Source organism: Lontra canadensis, unplaced genomic scaffold (assembly GCF_010015895.1).
Source record: "Lontra canadensis isolate GAN:19392208 unplaced genomic scaffold, GSC_riverotter_1.0 scaffold112, whole genome shotgun sequence".
In the NCBI taxonomy this organism is placed as follows: domain Eukaryota; kingdom Metazoa; phylum Chordata; class Mammalia; order Carnivora; family Mustelidae; genus Lontra; species Lontra canadensis.
Window position 1 is genome coordinate 4,445,335 of NW_022631106.1, and position 25,246 is coordinate 4,470,580.

At 42.6% G+C, this 25,246-nt stretch overlaps 1 protein-coding gene across 3 annotated transcripts; it reads left to right on the forward strand.

The window, feature by feature from the left end:
• The first annotated feature begins 1,062 nt into the window (after nucleotides 1-1,062).
• IL18RAP (interleukin 18 receptor accessory protein) lies at nucleotides 1,063-25,246 on the forward strand. 3 transcript variants are annotated; one of them, XM_032840393.1, is made up of 11 exons: nucleotides 1,063-1,085; nucleotides 1,993-2,162; nucleotides 4,283-4,598; nucleotides 4,694-4,871; nucleotides 12,787-12,937; nucleotides 15,047-15,112; nucleotides 17,138-17,261; nucleotides 19,595-19,746; nucleotides 20,835-20,972; nucleotides 23,611-23,784; nucleotides 24,791-25,246. In XM_032840393.1, the coding sequence occupies exons 2-11, from the start codon at nucleotides 2,093-2,095 to the stop codon at nucleotides 24,823-24,825; spliced, it is 1,404 nt and encodes a 467-aa protein (XP_032696284.1). In that variant the 5' UTR covers nucleotides 1,063-1,085; nucleotides 1,993-2,092; the 3' UTR covers nucleotides 24,826-25,246. The 3 variants fall into 3 exon arrangements, with proteins under 3 accessions (XP_032696284.1, XP_032696282.1, XP_032696283.1); XM_032840391.1 differs by having other exon boundaries at nucleotides 1,064-1,085; nucleotides 24,526-25,246; XM_032840392.1 differs by lacking the exon at nucleotides 20,835-20,972 and having other exon boundaries at nucleotides 1,064-1,085; nucleotides 24,526-25,246.

Below are 25,246 nucleotides of genomic sequence, written 5' to 3' on the forward strand. Positions count from 1 at the left end.
CTTTTCTTCCTTCCTTCCTTCCCTCTTTATTTTTTCTTTTATGTCGTCACTGTATTTGTTTCTGTCTTGCAACCTCCTGTAATTGCTTATTTGTAAGTTTGTGTTGACAAAGACTCTCTTCCTGACCAAATTTTAGTCAGGCTCCTCTGAGACCTCTTCCCCACTAGACCTCGAACCCCGCCCTAGTTTTATGTCTGGCCTTACTAGCCTAGTCTTAGCAAAGCATCCTGCTAAGTCATCTTCCTACCCTCAATTTCTAAGCCCTTGACTCACCTTGAGCAAGAACTCTGCTAGGTTAGTTTAGTAAGAATCCTTCTACTTTGATATTTCCTTAGTAACTCAGCCCCTGACCCCCTCACCTTGTTCCTTGGCTATATCCTCTCCTGTTCTTGTTGTCCTCTGAGTTGAGCTTGATTCCTCTTTCCTGTAATAGTCTTGAATAATAGTCTTTCTAATTATTTCAGTAAGTGTCAGAATAATTTTTTATTTAACAACGTTCTTCACGTTGTGACAGATGTTTGAGGACAGATACTTGAGGACTGTTTATTTTGTCCCACACTACCCCCACTTTAAAGAGACTGAGACAGCAAGGGAGTGTTTCAGGTGGAATTTTTCGGTAAAGCTTAGGGGTAAGTCTTCTTATTCCCATAACCCTAAGAGTAACACAGAGAGTAATACAGAATACTTTTTATGTTAGTGATAATAGTTCAGGACTCTAGAAGGACAGATGAAATAGTTGTGTAACGAAATTACTTTTATTTTCTGTTCAAGACAACATTAAACAATAACCAAATATTACACACTATACTTGATTTTCCAAATTCACATGCTGCAATTCTAACCTTTAAAGATGATACCACTAATGATGGTATTAGGAGGTGGGGTCTTTGGAAGTTACTTAGGTCATAAGGGTAAAGCCTTCATGAATAGAATTAGTGTTTTTATAAAACAGACTCTAGAGAGATCTCCAGTGACTTCTACCACATGAGGACACAGTGAAAAGGCACCATACGCTGGATAGAGGGCCTTCAGCAGAATACAACCATGTTGGTGACTTAAACTTGGACTTCCCAGCCTCCAGAACTGTGAGCAATAAATTTCCATTGTGCATAAACCACCCACCATGTGGTATTCTGGTCTAGCAGCCCAAATGGACTAAGACTCCCACCCAGTATCCTTATCTCTTATCTCTTATTAATGGTTTGAAAATTCCAATGGCCACCTTATCAGTAAGGGGGACAAAAGTGCCATGAACACAGGCCAGGTTCTCATTCTCTCTCTTCAGGTGATCTTGTTCCCTCACTTTTTCTATTTCAGAGGTTTGTTTTGCTCCCCGCCCAAACCTAGCCTCCCTTTCACTTTAAAGAGCCTAAGTCAGTATTGGAGTGTTTTAGGGCAAATTTTAGATAAAGTTCCTTATTCCTACAACCAACCCCAAGAGAGTTACACAGAGTATTATGTAGTATTGCCATCCAGTGACAACTTTTCCTTTCTTTTTTGGGGTACGGAGAGTCTATTCTCTAACAGTTAATACGGATAGTAAAGTAAATAAAACAGACATGCGGACATTCTCAAATCTTACACATAATCTTACACATACGAGCTATAACATAGGTTTCCAGAACTATGGAGATTCTGACATTTTTAATCAACTTGGGTCACCTTTTCAGGAAAAGTTTCATTTAACTTTTTCCAAATCACTCATGGAAATAGTCATGTTAGGTGATATTGTTAAGGAAGAAAAAAGAAAAGAAAAAGAAGTCCTTGAAGAAATGGCACCAAAAGAACACACAGGGTCCAAGTGGTTACCATGAGCTTGAGACACTCTCCCTCCTTTAGAGGTATCAGAAATGACATGCAGAGACTGCCACACACCATTGTGGGCATGGGAAGGCGCATTTGGGTAAGACCCGCCCCTTTCAAGGCTTCCTGTGTGACTTGCATTTTGCTCACTGGTTCTAATTTCTTCATTTCTCACTTCTTGACTTCCAGAAATGAAGAGGGTTCTCAGGGAGGAGCTCTGAAACACAACGTTCCACAGCCTGGCAACAGAGCAAATTCACCAAAGTGATGACAGGACCCGGGGAGAACGATGCTTTATTTGGGCTGGATATTTCTTTGGCTTGTCGCAGGAGAGAGAATGAAAGAAATGACTACTTCAGGTAGGGTTTTCACTTTTCATGTTAACACCGTGAGTCTTGTGGTCAAGGTTTGAAGTGTCAGGTAATCTGATATATCAACAGCTTGACCTGTTAACACAGCAAATTTCCTTCCTACTGTTGAGATGGGTGCAGGAAGAGAGAAATGACTGGGGGGGAACAGCTTTCAGCGGATGCCACGCATCAGTGAGGAGCCCAGTTGTGGTAGCGCGGTGTTTGGAGGGAGCAGCTGAAAAGGAATGAGGGACAGTTTGGTCATCTTTAAAAAGCAATTGCTGTGCTACTGACCAGCTCAAGTTCATCGGGAGGGAGTCAGAGCACGATGTTCTAAATGGAAGCAGGGAAGAAGACAGACAAAGGAGCCTAATTCTTCATGAAATCTTGGACTCTTTCTAAATGTCAGTTAGAGTTGGATTGTTTTCCCCTCCAGTTTTGTTGAGATATAAGGGACAGACAGCATGGCACAAATTTAAGATACACAGCAAAATGATTTGACTTACGTGTAGAGTGAAAGGATTACCGCGATAAGTTTAGTTAATATCCTTTATGTCTTATAGATACCCAAAAAAGAGAAAAAAAGGAAGCTTTCTTGTTTTTTAATCATGATGAGAACCCTTAGAACCCACTTTCTTAACAACTCTCAGATCTATCAGACAGGAGTGTTAACTAGAGTCCTTGTGTTCTCCAGTACGTTCCCAGTACTGCTGTATCTTATAACTGGAAGTTTGTGCCTTTTTGATCACCTCATCCAATTTCCCCACTCCCTAGCCAGCCTCAGGTAACCACAAATCTGATCTCTTTTTTTTTTCTATTATTTGTTTTACTTTTTCACGGTTAGACACTGAAAATGATATTAGATAATTTTATTTGTTCAGTTTGTTCAGTTTCTTTTGTTATTTTTTTAAATGTTACTAAATTTCACTTTATTTTATTTTTATATATTGATTTATTTTTATTATGTTTATAAGTTTGGTTTTTGTTCTGTTTTGGTTTTGTTTTGAGACTCCACGTGTAAGTGATATCATATGGTATCTGTCTCTCTGACTTATTTCACTTAGTATAATGCCCTCAAGGTCCATCCATGTTGTTGCAAATGACAGGATTTCCTCTTTTTTTATGGCTGAATAATGTGTGTGTGTGTGTCCAACTTCTTTATTCATTCATCTGTTGAACAGTCTATTTCCATATCTTGATTATTATGCATAACACTGCTATGACCATAGGGGTGCAGAATATCTCTTCGACATAGTGTTTTCATTTCCTTTAGATACATTTTCAGAAATAAAATTTCTGCATCATATGGTAGTTCTATTTTTAATTTTTTTGAGGGGCCTCCCTACTGTTTTCCATAGCGGATGTACCAATTTATAAATCCAACAGTGCCCAAGGGTTCCCTTTTCCCCACCCCCTTGCCAGCATTTCTTACTTCTTCCTTTTTTTCGGTAAGCCAACCTGCCAGGTCTGAGGTGATATTTCACTGTGGTTTTGATTTGCAGTTCCCTAATGATCAGTGATGTTGAACACATTTTTATGTACCTGTTGGTCAATTATATATGTTCTTTCAAAAAATGCTTATTCGGGGTCATTGCTCATTTTTAAGTGGTTTATTTGGGGGGTTTTGTTTGTTCATTCTTGTTTGTTGGTTTTGCTTTTGAGTTGTATGTGTTCTTGATGTATTTTGGATGTTAATCAGATATATTTTATTAGATATGGCTTTGAAGATTTTTTTTCCTATTCTGTAGGTCATCTTTACATTTCATTGATCATTTCTTTTGCTGTGCAGAAGCTTTTAAGTTTGATGTAGTTCTATTTGCTAATTTTTTTTAAAGATTTTATTTATTTATTTCAGAGAGATAGAGAGATTGTGAGCAGTGGGGAGGACAGAAGGACAAGCAGACTCCCTGCTGAGTGGGGAGCTTGATGTGGGGCTCCATCCCAGACCCCTGAGAACATGACCTGACGTGAAGGCAGATGCTTAATGGACTGGGCCACCCAGGCACCTGATACTTTATTTTTTTATCTGGTTGCTTGTGCTTTAGATGTCATGTCCAAAAACTCATTGCCAAGGGACAGTTTCATCTCCTAATGCAGCTCTCTGTTGCTTGGTTCCTTGTGGCTTTCAGATTGCTTCACCAAGAACGTGCTTTGGGAGTATTCCTCAACGAGGGAGCAATTTGTCTTATTTTGTAACTTAACAGAGTCACAGACATGCCACTCATCCCACAGAAGTCAACTCTCACCAACCCAAGTTTCTGAAAACTTGCCCTGGAGTGGTTACAAGGACCTATCTGATGTCCAGTGGTATCTACAACCTCCAAATGGAAGTCAACCATGGGAAATAATGAACAACTCTGCTCACATCATTGAAAAGGGCATCCTACACTTTTTGACCACGGAAATACGTAGTCCTGGATCATATATCTGTAGGCCCAGGATTGGGTATGTCCCAAATGCATTCTTATATGAAAACACTCCCCAATCCTACATTATCTGGATATAACATTTATGTTCACAGACCTTATTACCTCTCCTAGGAGCCCTTGTTGTGTCAAGACCATCTTAGAAGTTAAGCCCAAGACAAAACTACCCTGTATACCACAAAACTCTGTATCACATGAGCAATACCTTCTTCTTGGTAGCACTGCCCGTATTCATTGTCCTAGCCTCAACTGCAAAAGTGACGCACAAAGTCCAGAGATGACCTGGTACCAGGTAAGAATGACTTCTGCAAAGCTCATGTGAGAGTATGGTTTTTATGGTAACATCTCCATAGATGCTTTATAGAAATGTGGGTTTGCGAATCTGAGGTCTAGAGCTTCGCAAATACTTGTGCCTACAGAGAAGACCTGACCTTCTTCAAGAAAGTTGTCTTTCTCCTAGGGAGCCATAGAGTGTGATAGTGCAAGTAGGAGAGCCACCTTTTTGCTCAGTGCCAGAAAAATTTCTAAAATTTGAGCGCATTATTCATGAGGGAAGACATGAACTTGCAAACATCCACTAATGCAGAAGACCAGTTGAATTCATTTCTAGTGTCTTTGGAAAACAATGGGCACTTTTAGGGGGAAGGGAGACACCAATAAGTGAGGCCCAGCGGGTTTCTGAACAAAATAGGAGATGAGTGCTTTCCAAAGAGAGCACATCTGAGAGGTCAGTTATGGCAAATATAGGTGGCCCAGGTGACAGGTGTCTTGCACAGGTGAGGGGGGCAGGGAGGACAGAAAGGCATTATAAAGAGGAAAGTGGGTGGGGGCAAGGAAGAGGCAATGTTCCTAATGATTTTTAGTTATGAACCACATGTGAGTCAGCTTTATAACAAAGAACACTTCATGTTGCCATGGTGTCTTACAGTTTTTACACATGCTAACAGATAGATAAATGCAGCATAAGCATGTCCTTCAACATAACCCCATGATAGTTGACCCCTGGGCGGTGGAAACAAAGAATAGAATTTAAATTGCCTCCTACACTTGGAATCATTGTTGGAAGTTCAATACTCTGCTGTGAAAAGTCACATAAAATGTTAAATATGACTTCAAAACTTGTTTGTTAAATATAAAAATATCATTTTAAATTGCCACTGAAAGGGTCACACAAGGGACCCATGTTTATCTGGTGGCTCTATGCACTCCAAGATTCAGCAATCAGAGAGTCGTGTAGGTACAAGCAATGTGGTGTGAGAAGCCACTTCCTCACTCGATTCCACTGACACAATGGGTAGATAGGCGTTATGGTGTTCACTATAGAAATAAGCATACAGGCACCTGGGTGGCTCAGTTAGTTAAACGTCTGTCTTCAGCTCAGGTCATGATCCCAGGGTCCTGGGATCGAGGCCCACATCAGGTTCCCTGCTCAGTGGGGAGCCTGATTCTCCCTCTCCCTCTGCTTCTCCCCCTGCCTTTGTTCTCTCCCTCTCTCTGTCAAATAAATAAATGATATTTTTTAAAAAAAGAAATAAGTACACAGAGAGAACAAGTGATGTGATATGTTGTAGGTCTCACATTTGTATTTTAAAGGGCTCACTAAAATCCCAACTTAAGTAACGTATTAATTTCATAACCTTTAAAATGAGGTTAGCCAGAAGAAGCCATGATTACGTTCATTATTTTCAGTTCTCTCTTTTTTTTAACTAAAGATTTCACTTATTTATTTGACAGAGAGACAGAGAGAAAGAGAGTGTGTTCAGGCGGGGAGGAGTGGCAGGTAGAGGGAGAGGGAGAAGCAGGCTCTCCACTGAGCAGGGAACCAACTTAGAGCTCCATCCCAAGACCCTGAGATCATGACCTGAGCCAAAGGCAGCCGCTTAACTGACTGAGCCAGCCGGGCGCCCCTATTTTCAGTTCTCTTAAGAACAAAACTCCCCTGGGTTCAAAAGTATTTGTGGTCTGGGATGACAGATATTTGCTACGTCAAGGTAGGCTATTCCTAGGCCAGTAAAGCAGGCTTGCCTCCAGTCATTTCAGATCCAAATGCATTTATATTTTCAAGGATTGTACCCCTAAAATGAAGGCTGTTTTCACTCTCAGGGAAACAGAAGCCACACAATAGTTGTCAGCTTTCTGCATATATTGCTCTTATAAAAGAAACCCTAACAGGGTATGACATTCACAGAAGGAAGCTTTATTTCACATCCTTGAGGTCTTGTTGGAATGTGTTTAGCAATAAATAGACATCTGTCCTAAGAGTGGGCAGACAATGGCTCTTGATCATTGTACATTCTGATGCAGATTCGGATTAAGTCATCATTCAAGTTAGGTTTCCCAGTTGCACGTATGTGTGTGCATGCCTACATGCACCTGCGTGCACACGTACACACACACGTGCACAGACACGCATACGTACGTGTGTGCAGTAGCCTGATATGTCCTAGACCTCGCAAAAAGAGTGTATCACTAGAAGTGGTGACATTAGGCAGCAAATAATACACAATGCACCTTTCCTTCATGCTGAATCCCCAGTCCTCCGGTGGTGGGTGGGTCACACCTAAGCCATCTCAGAAGAAATTGCGGATGCTAACACTTGACTCAGCAGATGTAAACATGGTGTTACTGAATTCAGATGAAACTCCTGACCGGGGATGCCTCTGCCAGATGTATAGGCTATCCCACTGAAATAAATCAATGAGCTTGAGGCTCTGGGGGCTTTCAGATTTTTAATAGACACGTCAAAAAATTTAGGCTTGGCAATTTTTTAAAAAATATGTATTTTTAAAGATTGTATTTATTTAACAGAGAGACAGCGAGAGAGGGAACACAAGCAGGGGGAGTGGAGAAGGAGAAGCAGGCTTCCCGCTGAGTGGGGAGCCCAATGCTGGGCTCGATCCCAGGACCCTGGAATCATGACCTGAGCTGAAGGTAGATGCTTAACAACTGAGCCACCCGGTTGGAATTGGAGATTCTTAACTGAAATATTAAATGACCACAAAGTCAGAGTTAAAGTGAATTATCTGTTCTTTACTCCAAGAACATTTTCACTGTATTTGCTAATTTCTAAAAATATGATAAAAAATAGTCTACACAGATTTCATCTTAAATAAATGAAAATTACATTTAATGAGAGGGCATTTTACGTTCTTTAAGCAAAGCTATGACATGGGCAAAATCATAACAGGGCAGCAGGAGAAGTCCTTCCGCAATGGCATTGAGACACAAATGTCAGCGACCCTGCTGTCTTTTTGTCAGTTAGATGTGTGCCCCAAGCAACCTTTCAATTGGTGGTTTAGGACACTCTCGCTCATATGCCACACTCACTGGCCACAGTGCTGACATGGCTGCTTCATCACCTCTGAGCCCTGTGTTCCATGGAATGTACGCACTCAGACTGGCTGCTTTTCCTTCTCATTTCTTTTTGGCCTACTTTTCTCAGAGCCACAAGTACTCCTGGCATTCTGTGAGCCTTAGTGACCCAGGGAACCAATGGGTTGGCAAGACTGGTTAGACCAAAGATCAATGTGATTCCGAGTAGGGAAGAAGTAAAGATCATTTTGATTTGATTTCTGAAAAGTATTTTCAAGGTCAGTATAGTAGCCCATTCAGTTGTTCTCACCGAGCAATTTCAGAGTGCTCAAAATCCTGCACAACTTCCTAACATCTGTTCAGTGCTATAACCCACATGTTGCCTAGCCAATAGTGAAAACAGAGAAACTATTTTCTTCCTTGCCTTGAGCAGCATATCGATGCGGTCTATGATTGCATGAGCTTTGGGACAGCTCCATAATGTGGTCAATTCATTTTTAGTTGGCAGGGGCTTGTGTTTTGTTTTGTTTTTTATTTTTCACAAGAACTGTGATCAGGCCAATTCATTTTTGTGCTAACATAGTAGAATTTGTAACCTTCATTCATGATTTTACATTTATTCTAATTAAATTCTGATTTGTTGGTTTTAGCTCACCATTCTGCATATCCATTGGAATTTATTTTGAAACCCACCATACTAAGCTATCATTCTCAGACTCGTGTGACTTGAGGATGGGAGGCAGGCATGATAGGTCTTAGCAAAAATATTGAACAGCCTGGCACTGAACAACCAGTCAGCTCAGCTATTGACTCTAGCTGATCCCATGGTCCCTTAATCTACAACTTGGGAAGTATTACTGTTCAGGTAACTTAAAAAGGGCACCCAGATGTTGACTCATTCAGCCTATGTGTATCTATTTTATTTAACAAAGACCTCATCAACGTATTTTCCAAATGACTCACTACAGTGAAGATGGAACATCTCCTCTATTCCTATATTCCTCTGAGCCTCTGGTGTATTCATTTTATCATACAGAAAAAAATGACAAGACTAGCATGAATGTTGGTAATGGACAAGCTGGCTGATAGTCACCAACTTTTCCTTTTTGAGAACTCATAAGCTATCTTTCCAATAATCCGTTCAAGACTTTGGCTAGAGATGAACATCTAGCTCATTGGTCTATACTTTTCATAATGTACCCTTTTCCACTTAGAAGATAAATATGAGTATAAAATTTACATATAATTAGAATGTGGTCAGTTGATGATTAGGGCAGGAGACTGAAGCTGCAGGAGAAGGCAGATGGGTCACAGAAAACAAAAGCACAAGGGACACATGAATGGTGAGTGGCTCAACATGGTGGGAGCAGAGAGGTGTTCTTAGGGTTAGGGCTGAAAAAAAAAAAAAGGCTGTAGGTTGATTATGTGGTATGGTTATTGGGGGTCCCTCTTGGTGTGATTGAAGTTTAAGATTATGAATCCTGATCCAGGGAACTAGCTTTGGGGACAGAAAAGAGTTGGTGGATGCTAGTGATATCTTCAAGGAATAAAATACAAAATGAAATACTTTGGGGGACATAAAAGAGATGATTCATGTTTTGGGTCTTTCTGGCTCAAATATTCACAACATTTAGCAAGTTGAGACAGTAGAAGTGAGTTCAATGAAGGATGCAAAGAGCTCACATAGATCTGGATGTAATGAGTCATTAAAACAGACATGGGAATGTCAAGTCCATAAGGGAGGGTAGGGCTAAAGATGCCCAGGCCTGGAGTTCATCCCAGAGCAGATAGCAAAATCCCTAGGAGGAGCTCCACTGTGTTGTCCAATGGTGGGGAGAACCACTCCCATAGAATAACACCATGTGTATTGTCCTCCTTGGGGTGGCTGCACTGCCTGGTAGTATTGGAGCTTGATGACAGTAGAAGGTAACATTTCAATAACTGCTCCACCTAGAATACATTTTCTGTGTTCTTCTTGCTTCACACATTCATTTAAAGTCCCGTTTTAGTGTCTTCCTCTTTTCTGCATGCCTCCGTTCTAAGACTTACTGACATTCTTCATACAGGTTCACATTGAGATGTTCCTCCTTCCATATTTTGTTCAAGACTGTTTCATAGCTGAGCAAAGCAGCCCCATTACCATCTCTCTTTCCTACTGGAATCATTTGCGATCATCTTACCAGAATGGGTTCCCCATCATTCTTGACACAAATGGCCTCTCCCTTAACTGTTTTCTTTGATGTTTCCTTTTAGTTCCATCTCATTAAGTCTTAAGAATACATATGAAGTCATACCTCTTTAATTTTTATTTTTAAGATTTTATTCATTTATTTGAGAGAGATAGAGCCCACAAGCAGGGGTGGGGGAAAAGCAGACTCCCTGCTGAGAAGGTGGCCTGACTCAATACCAGGACCCTGAGATCACAAGCTGAGCCAAAGGCAGATGCTTAAGCAACTGAGCCGCCTAGGTACCCCCATACTTACCTTTTATGAAAAAAAAAAAAAAAAATCAGATGTTTTGACCCATTCCCCACTGTGGTCAACTGAGGTCTCAGTCATGACTCTGCATCCACTCCCCCGTTACTTTCTTGGGTGATTTATGACACACCTCTGCTCCAATTGTCACTCATTCTATGTGATTATTGTATTCTCCAGAGTTTTATCTCTGAATTTCACTCCATGCTCTGACCCTTCTTTTGAAGGGGTCCCTGACCCTTGAGATCAGCTGATCTATATTTAACATTGTCTGCCCCACTTGTTTGTTTTCTTTTACTTCCTGCCTGCAGCTGCCCCTCTCTGACCCATTCTGACGCTCAGGCTCTTTGCCAACTTACTGGAAGTCCCTTCTTGGGCCACAGAAACCACACCAGAGACTTGGAGTAGGGGAATCCCTGCTCCTATGAGTTAGCATGAGAAGTGGAAGGGATTTTCCTCAATGAGAACATGAAACTCAAGAGTCAGAAAAATTCACATTGACCCCCGGTCCTCTCAGTTGCTAGCTCTGGGATACAGAGCAATATATAAACTCCAAAACTTCAGTTTCCTTCTAGATCTGTGCAGTCCAAATCAGAGAATCCTTTGAGTGAATCACAAGAGAAAGAATTTTATAATCTGTATAGATAAGAGATACTTATTATTTTGTTATTTGTGTTCCTTATCTCTGCTTTGGACTGCTGTGATGAGAGATACAGTCTGGGGGCTATTTTTGGAGATTGGAAGCCCATGTGCTAAATGGAAGTTACGGGCTACAGAATTATTGGCACAGTGCAACTCAACCATGCAACAGATACTCATCGAGCCCTTACTATGTCTTAGCCCCTAGTGATACAAAGGTGATTACATGACTCTTATGTTTTAAGACCTTTCAATTATACATACTTTAGTCACTCAGCATTTACAAAGAGCTTCCTCATGCTGGCCTGCTTGCCGTATACTAGAGACATAAAGACCAAATCCATCTACATGCAATCAGCCTCTTCACCGTGGCCTTATTTCCTATAGCCATATTCCATTTCAGATGTTTCCAGAATGGCACTTACCTTCAATAGAGTGATTCCCGCATATTCTTCAAGGCTCTGATGAGCCTGGAGGGAGCATCCCTGTTTCTTGTTAACTGAGCCAGGGCTGCCCAAGTGCTTCATACTCTGGCTTACTCCTTGGGGTCTGCCGAGTGCTCTCCCAGTCTCAGAAGGCAGTCACAACTCCATATCCTCTGATGAGAGGGATCTATGTTCATTCCTGCCAATGTGTCCAGGAGCAGCTCTGTGTCTTGGCACAAAGGCTGCTCTACACCGATGTAGAAAGAGGTAACTGTCCACAGAAATTACGACCAGAGGGCTATGAGCAATCGTGGAGGTCTGGGAGCATGCAGGGACTGGTTCTGCTGGGAGAGTGCCTGGTCAGTCCCTCTGCGAGAGTTACCTCTTGAGTTAGAGTTAAAGACTGAGCTGCAGCTTACCCAGTGGTGGTGAAAGTGGTGGGAGAGATGTATGGACACATGGATGGAGAAAGAACATGGTTATTGGGGCACCTGGGTGGCTCAGTGGGTTAAAGCCTCTGCCTTCAGCTCAGGTCATGATCTCAGGGTCCTGGGATCGAGCCCCGCCTCGGGCTCTCTGCTCAGCAGGGAGCCTGCTTCCTCCTCTCTCTCTGCCTGCCTCTGCCTACTTGTGATCTCTGTCTGTCAAATAAATAAATAAAATCTTAAAAAAAATACATGGTTATTTAGGAAATGGTGAGTAGGTGGAAAGGCAATAGCAGGAAATGAGAGCAGGAAGGCATGGTTAGTTCAGATGGGGGAGAACTTCAGAACTTAGAAGAGCATCCCTGATGGGTATGCTAAATAAGGGAAAGAAATGTTCGTAATTGTTTGGGTCCTCCATGAGTTCTTTGTTTCTCACTCACCAATTATTCTTTGTCATATCTGTATACACCTGTTTAGTTATTTACTTAATACTTTTAATTTAAATTTCACCTTTTTTGAGTTAAATCTATTTAGAGAAGAAACTTTATATCAGCCCCACACACACACAAAAAACTATTGTCAGTTTCCACAAATATAAATACACACAGTTTAAAAAAAAAAAATCATTGAGGTATCAACCCCTTAAAGCACTATGAGTTTTCTAGAATATTCTCAGAGGCCTGAAGTCATGCTTTGGGAAATACTAGGCTAAGTAAGTTTGAGGATCAGTCGGCTTTGATGCCTCGATCTCAACGGATAAGGTAATCGTATTTAAAAATGCCTCTCGTGAGCCAATGAGAATCTTACAAGTACAGCTTCTGAACAGCTTGGGTGATGCTCTCATTTGTGAATTTTTTCTATTGTTGTGACTAATATTAATAACAATTACTTGGCTAAAGAAGGTTATTTATTTTTCTCGTCCCTTGGATTAGAATGGAAAGCTACTCCCTGAAGAAAGGAGCAGCTCAATCCTGGTGGATGAAGTTTACGAAGAACAGGACGGCACATATGCATGTGATTACACGGAGTTGGTTAACACAAGTTCATGGACAGTCAGAGCTGTTGTTCAAGTGACAACCATCGGTAAGAGAGATTTTCATATCAAGATCTGGGATTTGAAACCCCATTACCCAATTAAAGTAAATTCCTTTGGCTTAGTCATGGTTTCCTTTTTTGAAAAAAAATTATAATCCTATACTGGTAGTCATAGGAAGCCTTAAATGCACGAAAACATTAATTTTCTCATTAACCTAGACTCCATCCCCCAGGGAAGGCTTAGTTCTAGATCACATTCAAATTGTCATAAGTTGGGTCACCAAGGGAGTTGAGTCGAGAGAAGAGGGCCTTGAATGGAGGCCGGGAGGATTGCAGTACTTGGAGGGGTTGGGAAGAAGGGTAGGATTCCTAGAGGAGCTAGAGCAGGGGTGTGAGCACCGAGGGAAACTGCCCCAGGGCGAGTGACTAAGTATCTCCGGGCAGAGGGAGTGAAGCTCTGCCTCGGTGCTGACGTTTGAGAACTCATCATAGGGTCTGGGAAGATGGCAGTCATTGTTTACATAAGTGACTGGGTACTGTTGGAAGGATGGGGAGAAGAGCTATAAAGAAAGTGAAATTGATGACATGGGAGAGAGATCATTTCAAGGTTCAAGACCTTTTGTAGGGAAGAGGCCTAGAGAGTGAACAGCACAGCAAAGAGCAAGGAAGAAAACTGATAAGCACAAGAACCACACAGAAAGTGGAGCCCCCAAACACACTGGGAAGTGAGCAGAGAGGCAGAAGGTGAACAGGAGAGTAGGGAAGCAGGGAAGCAAAAGACGAGAGGGTTCCAAGAGATGGCGTCCAGCAGTGTCCAATGGTACTGGGAAATAAAACTGAAGAAAAACTCCGTTGTGCCCAATGGAATTAAGTGCCAGGAGGTTACTGGGGTCTTGAGCCAAAGCAGTATCTGTAGAGTGATGGGGGCAGGCATCGAACTCCACGGGAAGTGAAAGAATGAGGATGAGCATAGAGAAGGAGAATGAATGCAGCAGGGAAATGAGGTAAAGGGACTTTTCTCTGTTTTAAGATAGAGAGACTGGGGCACCTGGGTGGCTCAGTGGGTTAAAGCCTCTGCCTTCAGCTCAGGTCATGATCTCAGGGTCCTGGGATCCAGCCCCATGTCAGGCTTTCTGCTCAGCAGGGAGCCTGCTTCCCCCTCTCTCTCTGCCTGCCTCTCTGCCTACTTGTGATCTCTCTCTGTCAAATAAATATATAAAAATCTTTTAAAAAAAAGTTTAAGATAGAGAGACTGAGCATGGATAAATGCCAACGGGAAGAAGTGGTGGGAGAGGAGGAGAGGGAGAGAGAGAGAGGGAGAGAGAGAGAGAGAGAGGGACAAATATACAAGGGAGAACTGGAATCTTTGAGGGAAAAAGTCCCTGAGAAGTAAGAGGACAATGTCTAGAGCAGAGGTGATGAGTTTTCCTTTATCAGGAGATAGGATGTAGTCAAGAGGATGTTTGACCATGGCGCTCTATTTGACAGTTTGGAGCAGGAAGTTAAGGGATAAATGAGTAATGAGGGACCAGACTCACCTTTATTTTGAAGTAAACCACGAACTGGGTGATGGAGGGGGTGGAGTCCAGGCTGGCTGACGTGGGCATTTTCTCAGGTGTGTCCTTCTTCTGAATTACTCAGCCAGATGGTGCTAAAAAGCAATCTTGTAGGAGAAGACAGGAATGGGGGTTCAGGTCTGCGATGGTTGAGCAGGGCTCGTGTGGAAGAAAATGCACCTTTTGCTAACACCTGCGGCCTGATGTCCTGGTCGTTTCTGGAGACTTCTTCTTTTTTTTTTTTTTTTTAAAGATTTTATTAATTTACTTGACAGAGATCACAAGTAGGCAGAGAGGCAGGCAGAGAGAGGGAGGGAGCAGGCTCCCCGAGGAGTTGAGAGCCGGATTTGGGGCTCGAACCTAGGACTCTGGGATCATGACCTGAGCCGAAGGCAGAGGCTTTAATCCACTGAGCCACCCAGGCGCCCCAGAGGACTGTTTTTCACGTGGACCTAAGTCCCTAGCCTTATAGAATATGACTTGAAATTGAAGAGGGAGCCCCAAAGCATTGAGATCAAAGTACCCCTTTGTATGCATATCTTCAGCAAGCAGCCTTTCAGATTTCCCAGTGCACATAATAATTTCTATTTTCTTCTTTTAGTGAAAGACACTAATCACAAACCAGATATTCTGGATCCCATCAAGGACACGCTGGAAGTAGAACTTGGTAAGGTGGGTTGTGTTATCGCCATTGAATGACACTGTGCTTCTGGGAGCAGGTCTAAGTGTGGTATAAGGAAAAGAGTCTCAGGATTTTTTTAAAAGATTTTATTTGTCAGAGAAAAAGGGAGAAAGAGAACACAAGCTGGGTGAGTGTCAGGCAGAGAGGGAGAGGGGGAAGCAGGCTCCCCACTGAGCAAGAAGCCCACGGTGGGACTCGATCCCAGAACCCTGGGATCATGACCTGAGCTAAAGGCAGATGTTTTACTGAATGAGCCACCCAAGCATCCTGAGGCTTGATATTTGAAATCAAACAGAATTGAGTATGAATCTTGGCTCAGCCAATGGCTACTTTTGTGACCTTACGGAGTTACTTATTCTTTCTAAGCTTCAGGTTTTAAATCTGTAAACAGAAGAAAACTGACCTCATCTGGATGAATCAAGAAATACAGGCTAATGTATCTTAGGTGGCTGGTGCAGCGGACATGATCAATAGGTTTTAGATTCTTCCTTACTCATCCCAGAAGCAGGTGTTACATATATTATTAGGTCCATTGGTGAGTCTGTAAGTTTTAACCAATTTACCAGCTTGAATAGCATGAATCTTTGCAAACATGGTGTTTGGTGTGGCCTTTAAGATAATTGTAGAGGAACGCTACATCCCCTCATATTCCCAAGTAGTGTCTTCTTTTGGGTAGAGGTGCTAAGTGACTTTCCTATTGGCCTCTTTGTATTTTTTTTTTAAGATTTTATTTATTTATTTGACAGACAGAGGTCACAAGTAGGCAGAGAGGCAGGCAGAGAGAGAGGAAGGGAAGCAGGATCCCTGCCGAGCAGAGAGCCTGAATGCGGGGCTCTATCCCAGGACCCTGGGATCAGGACCTGAGCTGAAGGCAGAGGCTTTAACCCACTGAGCCACCCAGGCGCCCCGGTCTCTTTGTATTTTAACAACTTCAATAACATCTAAATTTTTGCACACAGTAAAATAAGAACTGCTCAATTTAAAACCAAGTACTGGTTATTCCAATAAAATAAGCACTCTTAAATGCTAAAATATTTGTAATTATGAATGGCAAAATAGGTACTATGGTAAAAGACCGCTAGATGGCAGTATCAGTGTGTCCTGATTATGGAAATGAAATTTGCAAAACCCGCAGCATCACAAGAATGCAAGGAAGGAGGAAAGAAAAAAAAAATTAATAACTCAAAAATAGCCAAGCTACATATGGTTCCAGTGAATTTTGAAGAATTACAGGGCAGGGAGACATTATTAAGATGCAAAGATGAATTTTTTTTAAAGGTGAAAATTTGGGTTTGAGGCAGAATGTATCTGGATAGCCCTTATGGAAAAAATGGGTAGAAAGAGGATAATGTAATAATACGCATCCCTACCTTAGTGCATTGTTCAGGAAACTGATGGATATCTAAATAATTTCTTCTTTAAACCACATTAGCATAACCTCACAATTTTATTTTATTTTTAATTTATTTGTCAGAGATCACAAGTAGGCAGAGAGGCAGGCAGAGAGGGGCAGGGGGTGGGGTAAGCAGGCTCCCTGCTCAGCAGAGAGCCGGATGTGGGGCTCACTTCCAGGACCCTGAGATCATGACCTGAGCCGAAGGCGGAGGCCTTAACCCACTGAGCCACCCAGGTGCCCCTCACAATTTTAATTTAATATGCAAATACTGGTGCGCAGTAAAATGTTCTTTGTTGACACACCTTGTACTGAACAGCAGCAGCGTTAGAAGAACAGGCTGGTCACTGAGGACTCCTCATTTTCCCCGTGTCTATCCTCCAACCACATCAGAATTCTTAGTGCTATGACCGTATAGCCACAGGTTTGAGATACAAGTATTGCTCATTCTTGTTTGTTTCCAGATGAGAAACAGCTAGGTTTGGTTACCCCTGGCACACCTGTTTTTTACCTACAAACATGATTGCAGTCATGAATGATCTTGAGGTGGAGTGTTCCTCCTGAGGACAAAGCGTTCTCACGGACTTCCTATTTTTTTGCGTCACCTTCATTTTCAGGAAAGCCTTTAACTCTTAACTGCACGGCACGATTTGGCTACCAAAAGGACTTTATGCCTGTAATAAAATGGTACATTAAAGATTCTGACCGGGAGTGGGAAGTCCCAACATCTGAGGAGATCAGGTAAGAAGGAAATTAGCAGACTATTATTATTTCTAATCCACACTAAATGCTTTCACCTTTGGAAACCTTAAAAATGCTGGAGGGATGGGGTGGCTGGGGAATGGACACTGGGGAGGTTATGTGCTATGGTGAGTGCTGTGAATTGTGTAAGACTGATGATTCACAGACCTGTACCCCTGAAACAAACATAACATTTAATGTTAATAAAAATAAATGTAGACCCAGAGGTGAGTCGGCAGGCCGAGTTGACAGTGTGGCCACTAGCGCCCACTAGTGGTGAATAGAAAAGCACGGAAATGAGAAGTTCAGGTTCATTTTATTATTTTTTAAAATTTTTAAAAAGACTTATATTTATTTATTTATTTATTTGACACAGAGAGAGAGAGAGAGAGATTGAGAGATCACAAGCAGGCAGAGAGGCAGGTAGAGAGAGAGGGGGAAGCAGGCTCCCTGCTGAGCAGAGAGCCTGATGCGGGGCTCCATCCCAGGACCCTGAGATCATGACCTGCTGAAGGCAGAGGCTTAACCCCCTGAACCACCCAGGCACCCCCCAGGTTCATTTTAAACAGCAGTTTCTGATAAGCCATAAAATATCTAGGTTTTGTGAATATCTGTGAACCTCAGTTTGTAGCAACAGTTTGATGCAGCTTTAAACATCAGGCTGACTTCAGTTATTAACGGTCTGGGATGTATCTGGAGGAAAATGCACAATAATGAGTCTGACCAAAAATATGTGAAGTAAGGAACAGTTGCAGCAATCCAAATGGAGAAGAGGATTAGGAGATGGGCTATCTGTCTTGAAGTCCTTACGTTTTATGGAAACTAGACTTAGTTTGTTGCTCTCTGGAGCGCAGAACCCCGATTAGTGGACAGAATTTACTGGGAAGACACTTTGGCTTAATAGAAAGGAAAACTCTAGCTATTCAGAGCTATCCAGTACCTCATGAAGCCGAACTCTGGTCCCTGGAAGGATTCAGTGTTTGGATCTACTCAGTCAGGACTGTCACTAAAAAAGAATCTCTTGTTTTTCCAAAATCTGTTCCCAAGTAATAGTCTATGCATTAAGCACTTCCTTCTGATTCTTAAAACATTTCAATGAACAAATATAATATTTTGAAAAGTACACGTTACTACAAAAAGTAAAGAACAAATTTTGATAACAGTAATAGAATTTGGCAAGCACGTCTAAGACAAGAGAAGTCACAAAAGCACTCGGGTTCGAATATCTGTTTTCCACCTATTGGCAATGTGACCTTTGACCCCGAAAGACTCCATTCCACCACCTGTAATCTATGGACACTTATGTCCACTTTCCAAGATCCTGGTAGGGAGCTGATATAGTAGAGGTGACATGCTCACCTGACCAGTAAGAAGCATTCAGGGAATATGAGTTGGTATTGCAGGGTCCAAGCAACACAGCCTAAAACCCCATCCATATAAACAGTATCCCTTCATGTAAAGACAGACTATAGATTGGCAACTGTAGAGAACCCAGACTGTGAATAAATACTGAGACTTACAACTTGCTGGATGGGGCAGAATGGCGTTAGGCTCAGGACTCAGGCTGCCACTTGCAAGCAGAGTGACCTTGGACTGTCACCTACCTACTGTTTGTGTTGGTGGCCAAGTCAGGTGGCCAAGTTGGGGTGTTCATACTCTTACCTCGTGGGGGCTTCTGTGAGGTGAGGCATGAAGGAGACTCGGGAGTCCACATTTAGTGTTCAAAAGAGTGAGCACAGATACATGATAAATCCCTGGTGGAAGTGAGTCAATAGTAAAGTATTTTTACTGTCTGTTTTCTTTTTTTTTTTTTAATTTTTATTTATTTATTTATTTAATATTTTATTTATTTATTTATTTATTTATTTGACAGAAAGACAGAGAGAGATCACTAGTAGGCAGAGAGGCAGACAGAGAAAGGGGGGGAAGCTGGATCCTTGCTGAGCAGAGAGCCCAACGCGGAGCTCGATCCCAGGACCCTGAGATCATGACCTGAGCCAAAGGCAGAGGCTTAACCCACTGAGCCACCACACACCCCTTTACCGTCTGTTTTCAAGGGAAATGCTTAGAGTAATAAAGGTCAGATGAGGCCCGCCAGAAATTAAATCCTGGTATAAATGCATAAAATGATGCCTAGCAGATTCAATAATCAAAAAATCCTACCCCATGATCAGATGGTCAGTCTTATGTTCTTCGGGCATCTCCCTTTACCCTTTGATCCCCTAGCTCTTCTGAAAGCCAAACTGTTTGGCAGCTAATATAAATGCCAAATATTACAAAAGGTGGTCAGTTTGTGCTACTGAATGTGTAGGGTGCTCATCCTTCTTTCCTAGTGTAAAATCTACCAAAAAGGATAAAGTCATTGCCCGCGTTATCCACTTCAAAGAAGTTACTCAGAGGGAGCTTCGCAGGAAGCTTATTTGCTTCGCCCAGAACTCCATTGGGAACACTACCCAGTCCCTCCAACTGAAAGAAAAGCAAGCAGGTAAGCCTGGAAGGTTGCCACACCATGCACACAACTGCTTTTATCTGAGAGGAGAGGAATTTTCCTAAAGAATTATAATGATGATGACAGCAATTATACTTGCTAGTCGCCAGACATTCTGCACTTCACTTGTATTAAACCATTTGATATTCTGACCAAGGACACATCACTAGTAAGTTTCATATCAGTGATCCAGAACTGGTCATCTTAACCAATCCCCTATGTATGGGAGCTCTGTTACAAAAACCTGCCATTCATTCATTCACTTACTCATTTATTCAGTCTACAAATACCTAATAGGTACCGTGCTAGGACCTAGCCCCCTGTTAGGGTTTTCTTTTCCTGCCTTCTCAATTCAGAGAACATGATGATCGGGTATTGGAGTCACCCTGCTTATTGCTCCGGGTGGTATGTGTAACATCAGAGATCACAGCCTTTTAAAGGTGGAGTGGAAATTCCTGGTAGAGAATAGTTTTGAAATTTCTTTAAGAAGACACTCAACGATAAGCTTGATATCATTCATTCAATTAATAAATTAATTTATAAATGAATAAATGCAAGTTTTGAATGCTACTGAGGCTTACAGGAGACAAAATTTGTGCTTGGCCATAGTGGATGCTCCGTAATGGGGCTCCAGCTAGGAGAGGGGTGTGGAAGGTCTGATGTGTTAGGTATGGTGGAGGGTATGAAATGTAACCAAGCCATGCATAGTCTAAACTAAGTTTAGACTTTACTGGTGATGATAGTGCATGAAAATAATTTATAATATGCAATGACAGGATGTAAATGGGTTGTGTGGAGGTTTATGGGAGAAAAATAACTAAAAGTGGCCATGATCAGTTTCCCTGGCCACCCCAATCAGGAATGGCCCGTTCCTGTGAATTGTCTCCGATTCATTGCAAGACGGTCCCCTCGAGATGTAATTGTACATGTTTCCAGCTTCAAGAGGATGCTTCCAAGAGAGGTGATTTTGATAAAATAATAGCATCAGAAAAGGTGCTGGGTGGGTCCACAGCATTGGTTAGAATGTGGTCTTGTCCCAGGAAAGCTGTCTCTGTATTTGCTCATGGCTGCCATGTTTCCCCCAGTGGTGTTCCTATACATCCTGCTTGGCACGGTCATGACCCTGGCAGGCATGCTGACGGCAGCTGCTCTGCTCTACATGTACTGGATTGAAATAGTCCTGCTGTACCGAACCTACCAGAGCAAGGATGAGACCCTCGGGGGTAAGGCGACCCCCAACTTGCTTCTGAATTTTCCTCTCTGAACTGACTTAGAGGGAGAAACTCAAGAAATGCATGTTCCCTGGTAGAGAAGGTCCTGTCACTCAGCCTTTGAGGCCTTCTTCCAAGTCTGGTGGCTTCAAACCTGGGAGCTCTGGGAGCAGGTGGAGGCACAACTTCTTCTCAGTCCATTTACCAGGAATCTTGCTGACCAGCGAGGCTATTGTAGATAGAGCATGTTGAGCTCAAAAATAATCTCTCTGCTCACCAACCTAATGCAATATGACAAATGACCCAACATCCCCGTGCCTTAGTTTCCTCTCCTGTAAAATGGGATTGTAATCACCATTTTGTAGTGAATGCTCTGAGGACTCACTGAGTTAAGACATAATAATCATTTAGAAGAGCATCTAGCACATAGTAAACATTCACTAGAAGCCAACTGTTATTGTCTCTTGAGTACTGAGTGTATGCCAGTCAGGTGTATTGGTGGCTTGAACTGTCACAGTGATCCTGCAAGCCTGGCACAGGGACATGAAGTCATGGGCCCAAAACTGAACTGCAGGGATGGTGCTAGAATTGGAGATTTGGACCCAGGCGATTTCGTTTACAGCCCCCATTAGCTATTACCTTGATTAGCCTCATCTATAAAATTAGGGGCTTTGAAGATGGTGGCAATGTTCAAGAAGTATGAAAGTCTATAAAATCCAAGTACTATTACAATGAATGCACACTTCCCTAGGAGACGGGATCATAGTACTTACTAGTGTCTGCTTCTTTAGGATAGAAGAGCTTGCTTGAGTGTTTTTCTAGCCCCAGAGGTCCCTAAGATCAGAAGATTTGCAGTTTTAGTGAATGATTCTCTTGCTTGGAAAGGGCAGTATGCCTTCTGCTGGATTCTCAGGCTAATTACTTCCCATGTCAGTGCTTGTCCCGCACTGAGAATGCAGTAAGGAGCTGTCAGATCTACAGGAAAAGGACAAGTAACGCGATGCATCCGTTGTTCCTTTCTTTGGACCAATTATTCATGCAAGAAATCCTTAAGCCAAGACTGTTTTTTGAGAATTATTTCTTTAAATTGGTTCTTTAGCTTTTACGAGTTAAGCAAGTTATTTAACCAATGTCTTAGTCATTCCCCTAGATGGCTTATGCTTTTTTTTTTTTTTTTTTACTAAAATGATATTTATCTTAAGATTCTAGAGCTTGTACAGGAGAGCCAATCAACCATGAACCTTTTAAATCTGTCCTTCCTCTTTTCACTTTGCATAGACAGTAACGTATTGAGGAGGCAGAACCCGGTTTTAAGGCACAGTGATTCATTGCCCTTCTGTGGCCAATCTAATGTTTTACAACAAAATGGCTGTTTCCTTAGAAGTTAATGCTGGATACCCAAAATTTTAGAGAGACATAGATGGGCGAAGTTGCAAAGGACCTACGTGAGAGGTCCAATATTCCTATTCGCTAACTTCATTTCCAAAGAAATTTAATGTTTCCAGGTTACAGAAAAATCCAAGCCTGCTGGAGTTTCACAGGGATATGGAAGGAACAGAGGTGACTAGGGTGTGTCACACATTTAAATGACACAGCCCTTCTCTGCTGGCCATGCCCCATGCCCCCAATCCCCCCCACCCCCCGGTAGTGAGGAACTTTGCAGATGAGCCTTATGGGCCTCCATTCTTCGGCATTCTTCAGCATCCTCCTTTCTTGTGTCCTGGACCTCCCCCCTCTCTTCTTTTTCTACTGCTGGCATTTCCATCCACTAGGGGTTCTCTTTATGTCCTGTTCAGCAAGTGTAGCACCAATAGCATCAGCCCCCCATCCCCAACCACGGGCTATCATTTGCTACTGTAACATTTCTATTTGCCAGCCATTGTGCAAAGGACTAGAATATGACACAATTATGTCCAGATGCCGATGCCCATGAGTGAACTTTAGAGATTTTCTCCCTCTCTTGGTTGGTTAGTTACATAGCACATCCCAGTACTCAACGTGCATTTGTCATAACCCGCTCACCAGAGGCACATGAGACTTTACAAGTACCCTGAAACGAGTTTTGTAAATATGATTTCCCATATCTTTCGAGCCTACTGTGAGCTGGACACCAAGCACTTTATATACCTGATATCATGCAACCCTGAAAACTGTCCACCAGGGCATTCTTAATACAGCCTTTCACACACGGGGATTCTAAAATAGGTGCGTGTGCTGTTGGCTCTGTCCTCTGCAAGGTGCTGGGTCTTGGCAGTGCTTTGCTGGCTGGATGTTACCACGCTTTGACAGAACAGAGTCTTTGATGTGTAACTCCTGAGACGGCAACAGTGCAGTGCAAAGAAAACTCAGAGGAATCCCCGAGTATGTGTGATTTAATCACAGAAGCCACAGATGTTGGATCTGACCTCAGTGAAAAGGCAGGAGTGCGTCATAAATTAGAATTCAAATCCGGTGGGATAATCGACACCACTCAGCAGTGTGATTCTGAAACGGACACAGATGCTGCTTTTTATTGTGACATCAATTCAGTAAGGAGCCCGAAACTTAATTTTTGCCCATATAAAGTAGGATACAAAGCCCGTATAGAGATACCACGATAGTGAGGCATAGGTAAATGGTTGAATTTTTTTTAATTGTTTTTCTTCCTCAGATAAAAAGGTATTTGATGCTTTTGTATCTTATGCAAAATGGAGCTCTTTTGGGAGTGAAGTCACTTCCTCTCTGAGTGAGGAATACCTGGCTCTGAATCTGTTCCCTGAAGTTCTGGAAAACAAATATGGATACAACTTGTGTTTGCTCGAAAGAGATGTGGCCCCGGGAGGAGGTAGGTCCTGCGTGCCAAGAGAAGATCTAGAACAAAAAGGACAGTTGAAAACAAGTGCTCTGTGGGCTTTCCTGTCATTCCTTCTGTTGGGATATACCTCTTCTGGAAAGTTCCATGAGCTTGGAATAGGTTGGGCCACAGTGCAGGAGAACATGTATTGCAGAGACATGTTCTGTTGTCAAAAAAAAAAAAAAATCCATCTTCAGAAAAAATGACTGGGCCCTAGGGAGGCTTTCCTGAACAAAGATAGAGTTCCTGCCTCCTCTGTAGGAAGTCATCTCTGTTATCCTAAATAAGTGGTCCCCCGGCTTTGTAAGACTACTGGCCACAACCCTCAGCACTGGGTAAGGCACTGGCCACTCATCAGATGTGCAGATCTCACTCCGTACCTCCCTTCCCCTTCCCCAGGCATCCCACCAGGGAGCCTGGGTCATCCCATGCCCCCCTGTTATCCCAGCCTGCCTTGTGCCAACAAGCTCTGATCCTAGAGGAATTGAGCATTTGAGGACATGGAACACAAAGAGAGGCATGTAAATCTGAGAGTCATCTGAGACCAGAGTATATCTTCAACTGTCAGCAGAGCTAATACTGAAAAAGGGGCATAGAAAACCATGCTTGCTTTTCCTCTTCCCCAAGAGTGCCTTTGAAAGGAACCCTCTGGGTAGATCTGGGAGACTCAGAGATTCGGGGTTATGGAGACTCCAGGTTTAGCGATAACAGTTTCTTGAACGCTTTTTCCAGTGTATGCGGAAGACATTGTGAATGTGATTAAGAAAAGTAGAAGAGGAATATTTATCTTGAGCCCCAGCTATGTCAGTGGACCCAGTGTCTTTGAACTACAAGCCGCAGTGAATTTGGCTTTGGATGATCAAACACTGAAACTAATTTTAATTAAGTTCTGCTCCTTCCAAGAGCCAGAGTCTCTACCTCATCTTGTGAAAAGAGCTCTCCGCGTTTTGCCCACAGTCACTTGGAGAAACTTAAAATCAGTCCCTCCCAATTCCAGGTTCTGGACTCAGATACGCTACCATATGCCAGTGAAAAACTCGAAAGGATTCAGGTGGAACCATCTCAGAAGTATCCCTGAATTTTTTCACTGGAAATGACTCAGTAAAACAGAAACCACTGGGAGGAGCTCCCAGCCTAGGAAATGGTGAAGCAGACCTTGAACGATCTCCTCCCTGTCTCTGGTGAGTAGAGATGTGGATGGACAGAACACACAGCACGGATCGAGCTCATAGAAGATGGGAAGTGTTTTGTGACTCTGAGCAAGCCTGGCAGGCCTGGGAATAACCCCGAAGCTCTGGATAGTGCCTCCGATAGCCTCTGGACAGAGGGAGACGACATTCTCCGGATGCTTGCACACATTCAGCACACAATGCCCCTCAGACTTTCCAAGCGGTCTGAGCTGAACTGGCAGATACAGTCACTTTTGCTTTGTGTTTATCGGCTACCAGATCTG